The sequence below is a fragment of the Eufriesea mexicana genome, unplaced genomic scaffold, assembly GCF_001483705.2.
Source record: "Eufriesea mexicana isolate 0111107269 unplaced genomic scaffold, ASM148370v2 scaffold4744748729, whole genome shotgun sequence".
In the NCBI taxonomy this organism is placed as follows: Eukaryota; Metazoa; Arthropoda; class Insecta; order Hymenoptera; family Apidae; genus Eufriesea; species Eufriesea mexicana.
This window is the reverse complement of record NW_016907993.1, coordinates 16,610-25,475: the sequence shown is the minus strand read 5'-3', so window position 1 is coordinate 25,475 and position 8,866 is coordinate 16,610. Positions and strand designations below refer to the sequence as shown.

The 8,866-nt window shown below is 42.2% G+C and overlaps 1 protein-coding gene across 1 annotated transcript in view; it reads left to right on the top strand.

The window, feature by feature from the left end:
• SERCA (ATPase sarcoplasmic/endoplasmic reticulum Ca2+ transporting SERCA) overlaps nt 1-6,152 on the top strand; it is a 66,575-nt gene extending 60,423 nt beyond the window's left edge. The window contains exon 13 of the mRNA XM_017906733.1: nt 4,418-6,152. Within this exon, the coding sequence (XP_017762222.1) occupies nt 4,418-4,446 (29 nt within the window). The 3' untranslated portion in view covers nt 4,447-6,152. The remainder of the gene's footprint in view (nt 1-4,417) is intronic.
• Nucleotides 6,153-8,866: the final 2,714 nt, after the last annotated feature.

Sequence of the window (8,866 nt, the reverse complement as noted above, 5' to 3'; positions counted from 1 at the left end):
TTGCGTACTTTTTGCGTTCAAAAGGAAAAGAAACGAGAACGTTTTCTCTTTTTCTCTGTTTCTCTTTTTCGTTTTGTGTGTCCACTGTTCGTTCGGCGCGACGAGTGCATAACTAATTTAATTTTGCGTGAAACAGCGTCATCCGCAGTGTTACGACTTCGTGTAATATATATAAATACATATATATATTAATTACCGGTTAGGGTGTGATACTACTTTGGTATAGGCATAACTAAACTTAATCAGATCCGTGAAGCAAGGATTCGTAAAGAAACCGAAAAGATTTTGTATGATACATTTGTTCACGTGCGTGGGGTGCAGCCTTCGAGCGTGAGCGCACCCTAGATCACGCTTTTCTTTTATTTTAATCCTCTTTCTCCCTTCTGGAACGTATTTTTCATCGCTTTCAACCCACTAACTCGTGTGTTTTATTCGAAATAACGAGATTTACTTTTTGTACAGCGAGATATCGATCCACGTATCGGCACGATCTTCTTCGACATTTCTTGCGCGGAACGCTGTAGTCGAAACAATCAGGAAACGTGTTACGTGTTGAAATATTTAACTTCGTTCATTCCACCCGGAAACTGAATTATGATATCGGTAGAAAGATATGGCGAAAATTATGGTGCCGATGCAGTTATAAGACAAAAAAAAAAAAGGGAAAAGATGAGAAAAAAAAATAATTAAAAAGAAAATAGAAAGAAAAAACAGCACGGTCTGACAGCATTTCACGAACGCTCAATAAACGTTGACGAGAGAAATTTCGTACTTTCTTGCGTTTACTCGACGTTTCGAACGTTTGTAAGTACTTGCATATTGTGTGGATTGTATTTTGTTCTTTCGCTATTTTGTTTTCATTTCTCTTTCTTTTTTCTTCGTTTCTTTCCTCGGATAGATGGTGGAAAAGAAACCAAGAAGCAGTAGAGTGCCATCAACGAAAGAGAAAGCCAACGCAGCGTTGGGCAAGCGATTGTTACGCGATTCGCGCCTATCGGAATCGCGATCCGCGCGTGTTCGAGCGTATATCTCCTTCGATCCACGATCGGAAGAGAAATTATTTTGCAATCCGTCGGGAAATATCTATTTTCACCTGCCTCTGTCCCTTAGCCTTGACACCTATCCCCGGTACCTACCATAGCCGAAGAAGATATAACTCAAAACAAATTAGTCAAGAATTTCACGGAAACGAACGATAGAAATAAAAAGAAGAGAGAAGTTACCAAAAGTTTCGCGTTTCTTGTATTGTGAATCGCGCAAAGTTTGCCTAACGCTCCGATTAACTTAATTCTAGTACGATAAAGCTACGATGATGAAACCACGGTCGCATCGTTCGTGCAGGAAGTACCTATTTCTAATGATAATAAGATAATAAGAATAATATTAATATTAATAATAATAATAATTAATAACTTATAATAGAGAGTGCGATTACATTGAATGATTTTTTTGATGCATACTATCATCGCCACAGACGCACGTTGTGGCGATCCACGGTGTGATGATCCTAATTAATTAGACCCGAGTACATTCATGGTCTAACGAATAATCGGGACGAGGTTTTGATCATGTACACAGAGGAACGATGATACAATGAATTATTAAGGATCACGAATTATTCGCCAGACCGCAGTGAAACGGAACAATCTCTCTCCATGCATATATACACACATATATATATATATGTACATATACGTGTATACCAATGTCGATCGACGATTGTAAATTAACAGAAGCACCTCGGTCGATCTATAGCCGGTAGATATTTTCATCTGCCGTTTAGTAAAAAGAAAAGGTTTATTTATCAGTTCGTTTTATTTATTCGTGTACACGTATACACAGTCACAAATATACAGAGGTTCGATCCGAGGCCGGAGGAACAATTATAAGTGAAAGTAATATTTATCGCGGCTACGATTTATTTCGATGACGACGATTAGCGATGGTCCGATGTAGTGCGTTACTTGTTGTAATAAGAAGAAAGAAGGAAAAAAAAGAGAATATTAAGAAAGATACAAGAAACGATGTGTTACTAATGCGTATTCAAAGTTTCAACGATCGGCCTAGTACTATGAGTTAGAGGTCGCTCGATAGAGTACGGTATATCTCGCTTCAGAGTGGCATCTGCCGCGTGTACGAACATCGAACACTTAATACAATGTGAACTGTAATAAGTGTTTATCTCCATTCACGCCTGCGACTATGCTTCCCTCTCCGCCATCTCTCACTATCGTCACACCTTATCCTCTGTCGTACCACGACCGTTGCTCTTTAGTTACCACCGTCAGCGATTTCTGGGTGTGCATGGTACCTTTATAACGATATTTCCTTTCTTTCTTTTTTATTCTCCTTCCTTTTTCATCGCGTTCGTATTAAGAAACGAACACCTTGATCGGACTTTGATTGACTTTGATCACTCGAAGTGACTTCGATTTTGTAACCTAATTTTCATTTCCAAGCGGAAGTACGATACAAAGAGAAAACTCTCGTTCGTTAAGTGTCCCGAAAGCCTTTGCAAAAACAATATGGAAACTCGGAGGTCTCTATCTTAATTACCGACACATGGATCGCAAGATCGCTCAATTATCGGTCGAGTATACGAATATCGACGGATGGATCCGAAATTCGTCAGAGTCCTCGTGCAAGCGGAAATGGACCAGCTCGGAACTGAACCGCGAAACGAAGCTGAAACAACCACCGCCATCTCGCGTTATATTATACATCATCACGGCCATTCTGTGTTCCCTCCCCGAAATTGTTGTTTGAATTTTTGCATGCATCCTCTGGACAGATGAAACCAAACTGAGAGACAAAAGTCAACAAAATACCAATATAACTGTCGTATTGGCCTGGAATGAACCGGAAAAAAAACTACTCCTAATCGAAGAAGTTGTCCCCGAAACACACTTTTTTTTGCTAACTCCTGCCTGCTGGTGTGTGAAAACTATTCAGTCACAGAGTAAAACCAACATTGATCAGAGACTCCGCTCCACGCGTGGACCAATCAGGTAACAGTTTCATTTTCTCCATTATTTCTCCTGCTGGATAATGTACCTTATTATTTATCCCCCTGTGAAAAACGCCACGATACACGACGTGCTGTATAATATGTATTTGACGAGACTGTGACAATGAAAAGAGACGAGATTCGTGTTACAGTGAAACAGTGATTATCGTTTGCTTGAAAAGAACAGCGAGTTCACGATTCGCTAGTAGTCGATTCTCTTCCAGAATACTTCTTCCTCTTTTCTTCTTTCGATTGATTCCTTCGAAAAATCGAGTTGCATTTTGTACAATGGAACATGATTTTCCATTTAACGCATTGCATTTGGAATATAAGATACTTGTATTTACTCGTCGTGTTTTCCCTTTATGCGGAAATTTTAATTAGTTATAGTCGGTTTCTTGCATTTAGATATTTCGAAAAACTTGGAAATATATTTTGCAATTATAATTTTGTCATATATGTAATATTAATACGTTAACACGTTAAACGCCGGTTTTACGTGCCGTTCCGTTCCGTTCACGCCGCAGGTAGCCGCCATGCGGGCCTTTCCAGGTCGTACGTACCTGCGCTAGACTTTCCGTTCAGGCCTCGGCGGTCCGTACGGCCCTGAAGGGCCCGCATGGCGGCTAACTGTGGCATGAACGAAACGGCACGTAAAACCGACGTGGCATTCAACATATTAACCACTTGCGCTATAAAGACGTGCCATGCACGTCGAGATGCTTTTGTTCCAAAGCCGCCAACGACGTGTATACCACGTCAATGTAACGCCTTACCGCATGTTATACTGTAGAGCGCGGCACGGCCACCGAAAGTTAAATCGTAGCACAAGTGGTTAATATAATATTCTTCTTCTTCAAAAAAAAAGGAAATAACCATATTAGTTGAGTTTTCGCTAATAGGAAAAATACGGATAACTCGCGTTGTACGAAAAAATGTTTTCGACAAAATTTTCCGCGCAATGCGTTAATGCGAAACATAATGATATTAAACGATTTGACGATCAAGATTCTTGTTCGCGGTTATGGAATCGAACTATTCGATTCATTGGAAGCACACGCGATTTTCTGCCGCGTCCGTAGCCTTTGAAAAAGAAAATAGGGAGAAAACAGGACAAAAAGTAGTATCGACATTACGACCCAGATGTTAAAATATCCTGTATCCGGGGAAGAATATTCCGACAAGTCTAGTTGTTCCCCGTTGCACGATTTTTTGATGATTAACAGGTTCACGCCGGCGCTGATTTTTGTGCTTCTCGCTGTGGGGCGCGCGCGTAGTCATGCATTGCTTAGAGACAGGAGCGTAGGCCACCGGTGGTACACAACGCCCGATGAGGGACCCTAGTGTGAGCCACCAGTGGTACACGCCTGCGTGAACGTGTTAATCCACGCTACCCGTATATGCTTTCAGTGGCACCGCCTGTGACGCCGCCGAAATAAAGCTCGGGAACTATATAGGACGAAAAATCGACACCAGTCCGGACACAGAGAAAAATCGTCAGAATGGCACTTAAACAACACCCACCCAAGCAACAACCCGCAAGCTGACCGATGGGATCGAGCCGGAACAGAGATCTTAATGAGACACTATCGACACGTATACACGGACACACGCGATATGTACACACAATATATACACAAACACACAGCAGCATAGAGTCGTATATAGAGAAAATGAAACGGGACAAACGAAAAACAATAAGATGACAGGGGCGCGTTTCTTTTTTTTTTTTTTTTTTTTTTTTTTTTTTTTTTTTTTTTTTTTTTTTTTTTTTTTTCTCTCTCTTTCGTTAAAAGCCATGTGTACTTTCTGGTAGAACGAGTATGGCGAGAATCTAGTGAATTTTCTGAAAATTTCCTAGACCGTGAACGAGATCGCGCCGTGGGCCTGGGTGTTAATTTCGTCGGCTGTTCTCTTGCTGCGTTCACGCGTTTATCTTTGCTGATTTGCCTTCGACAGTCACTCGGATCCGCGTTCTTATTCTTCTCTTGCCTCGAGGTAAAAATAAAAAAATAAAAAAAGACGTTAATTATATAGGAAAAGACAAGAGGTGTATCGCGAGCCGAACCGATCGTGTCGATACTCGAAGGGTGCAAACACCCTTGGCGATGCGAAATTTCGTGAATCGTCGTATATTCGTGAAGTACATTCGTCGAAACTCTCGAATATACCTCGCTATACTCGTTCCATCGATTATGCTCAATATAGTGACCGCGCCCTAGTAGAGGGATGTTCGGAGAAAGAGTGAGAGGGATTCACATTCGTAGAGAACAAGGGGGGTACCAGTGATCCACGGCGGTGCGGGCGTTCTGTTGAGTAGAAAGGGAAAAGGAAAATCGAGAAAAGCCGCTTTGACGAAAAGAAAATGAAGACGCATACGATCGATCATACGTTTGGGACACCAGGCTTGGAGAACCCGGAAGAGAAACGACAGGGAACGTCTGATCGGAGCAGCTTGCCTCGAGAGATCCATGGATCGCGAGGAGACGTTGAAATTCGTCTGGGACGGTTTAGGAAAGGATCGAACTAATCGATGTATGCCTGTATTATGTTGCAGTAAGCGAAACGGTCGTCGACAAGTGGGCCTAGGCTTGTCTCGCCGTGTGCCGCCGGCAACCAAATTTCTCTGCCAAGCATAAGCCGAGCAAAGCGAAACACACGAATATTAACGAGTATCTATATAACCCTATCACGAAACTAGGAGGTAACGAGAGCACGGAAGGGGAGCGAGTACGGCCGAAAGCGGAAAGACGAGACAGAGGAACGGAAGCGGAAAGGTACCAGGCGGGTCTCGCGCGAATCTCTCGATGATTTTTCAGCGAAATTTCACGCTACGACGATGACGGTTTAGGAGGATCGAATCGATCGTGCATCTTCGATGATGCAGGGATGACATAGGTCGCTCCCCGTCATTCTCTGCAAACCCCCATTTCCTTGCCTGGCTACCGCGTCAAGCACTGCCGCTGCTTTTCCGTTTCATCGTTCTCGATTCCGTGGGAAACTTCGTTCTCGTTGCTTCTTGCTCTTCGCGTAGAGAATGTACATAGTCATATCGCGTTGTATCGTATCGTCGGTAAAAGCGAGACATCGTGGAGAGGAAGAGTTTGAAAAGCGACTCAAAAGTCTTGGTCCGGGATTAAGAATAGACGAACGGGTTAGATTTAAAGTCGGATAGAAAGGGGAAAAGAGATGAAATTTCTTTCGATGCGATTGCCCGTTTAAATAGGAATTTGTTTTCTTCTCTCGGACGAATCTTCTCTTTTCCGATTAATCGGCGAACTCGTTACCGGACGTGTCTATTTATTTCTCTCTATTCTCTTCTTTCCACTTATTTCTCCCTTTTCCCTTATTTCGTTTCTCTCCTGGTTTCTTCTTTCTTCTTTTCATTCCTTTTTCTTCCTCGATCTTTCTTGATCTTCTCTCTCTCTCTCTCTCTCTCTCTCTCTCTCTCTCTTTTCATTTCCATACAACGTTTCTTCTCTCTAATCGTGTACTCTTATCGCTAACAGTCACTGTCTTTAAAGACACTTTATATTTTCTACCGAAGAAAAACGAGAAATCGTGCCTCTTAGTCACCTGGAAAGACTTTCCCTTGAAACACGTTCAAGGTTCCTATCTAAAAATACCTAACCACAAAACGCTCCAATGGACACCGTCGAACGTCTACCGGAACGCCAGAGTCGCGTGCGTTTCCGCCATGATCATCGCGATGATCGTCACGATGATCCTCGGTTCCCTGCCAAAGAGAACGCACCATCCACGCGATCACCGAGCCCGAGTATCGCTCCCGTCTTCAAGGTCGCGTTCCACGTTGATCTTGAAAGCCAAGCAGAGCAAGTCCATCGCGATGAATTCTGTCGGGACAAGTTTCCAAAATGGCGGAGAGAGACCCAAGCACCGGACCGACTCGACCACTGGCTGATCGAACGATGTTCAGGCGCCATTCAGGGTAACGACGAATACGAACACGCAGAACCGAAACCGGCGGCGGAAACGGTGGGAAAGTAGTGAGAACCATCGAAGAAGCGTTGCCTCCCTTTTGTCGTTGGATCGAGTGGTACGCGTTTTAGGACGAGTGAACAAAAATATTTAAAAAAAAAAAAAAAAAAAAAAAAAAAAAAATTAAAAAAAAAAAAAAAAAAAAAAAGCGGTGTATTCTGATCGGTGACGTAACTTTCAACGGAGGCTTCCGGCGAGACGGTCGTCGTTCCCGCGGCCATGTTCGATGATTCGTTTTCCGGCCGGGCACAATAGATCGCGGAAGCCTCCAGATGCTCGCGAAACTTACGCCACTGGAGGAAAGGCGGAAAAAAGGGAAAAAAAAGAAATATACACACACACAGCAAAAAGAAGGGAAGGAAAAAGAACATGTCGATGAAGCTCGCGAGATTTAATCATTGTACATAAAAGGGCAACGGAGAGACACGTTGCCACGCGCGATGTTTAAAGAGAAATTGATTATTATATATATATATATATTACGATTAAGAGACATTAAATATATATATACATATATTTTTCTTCGTGAAGAAAGCGCACAGACAGTTGCGACCCGAGCGACCTCCCGAATAGTCGAACGGACGCCTCTCGAGCGAGAAGGATTCGAATCGACAGGAATGGAAACCCGGATCCCCCTGTGCTTTTTCTTTCTCACCTTCGTTTCCTGATTTCGAGTTTATTGGTTTAATGTTAAGATGGAATTTAACTGCCTGTGAATATTCTGATTGTTAGGAAAAAAAAAAATTATCTTTCTTTTACCTCGATTCCTTTTCTTCAATCTGTTTCCCACTACTTATCGTTCTAACCGCCGGGAAGATCTTCGTCTCTCTTTTCCTTTTTCTTTTTTCTTTTTTCTTTTTTCTCGTTCGATCCTAGTGACAACTTTGGATTGCGTGATGGAACGATAGAACGGTGCAGGAGTATATCTCGTTGATTTCTGTTGTGTTTTATCCCGGCCATTATCCCTCGAGTCATGATGGCGGCGACGAGTCTGAAACTCGAACGCAGCGCGAAATTCGAAACGATTAATATCGCTGTCTGTGCCAGGAAGGCAGTGGCTCGTAGTTGTTTGCAAGTTTTTACCTGGCATTTCGCGAGGAATTAATATCCCGCTAGCCAAGATAGATTCCAAGCGGAAGTGCATTGTTTCTAGAATTAAAATAACCAATTCGAGTCTTGCGTCTTTAAAATGAACTTAAACACTTAACAGCAAGGTTGTCGGAATTATGTTCTCGGAATTATTCGGTCGGTTAAAAGTACGAATTAACTCGATATTACGTAGAAACTGCTATCTTTAAGGCGAACCTTCGCATCTTTTTAACAAATACCAGCAACTGTGAATAAATTCCCTAGGGATTTCAAGCTTTAGACGCTATTCACTAAATAAACTATGTAACAAAGCGGCAATTTTGAAACACGCTTGGATCGATATAAAAGTCGATGAGAAACGCGTTGGAACATGCAACGATATCGTTTAACAAATTATAAACTTATCGATTTCGAGTTCTTCCATCGTTCAACCCCGTTTTTAACTCTTCTATATCTCTCTCTCTCTCTCTCTCTCTCTACCTTTCTATATCTACCCTCCACGTATCGTCACTTGTTACCGCTTTTTCAAACTACTTCTCAAACTAGCGATTAAAGTTTCACGCGGACTTCTCGAGATCTTTAATAAGAAACGACGATTATCTTGTTAAATCTAGTATAATGTAAGTTAAGCACGTTGTCAAAGTGATTATTGAAAGACAAAGGTAATAAAAAGTATCGACGACAATTCGATTGCAAAAGACAATGGCGGTGTGTTAGCGAAATGGACGCCATGTTAGTTGTTTATAACCCTTGCTACGTGAAATCAAAGGA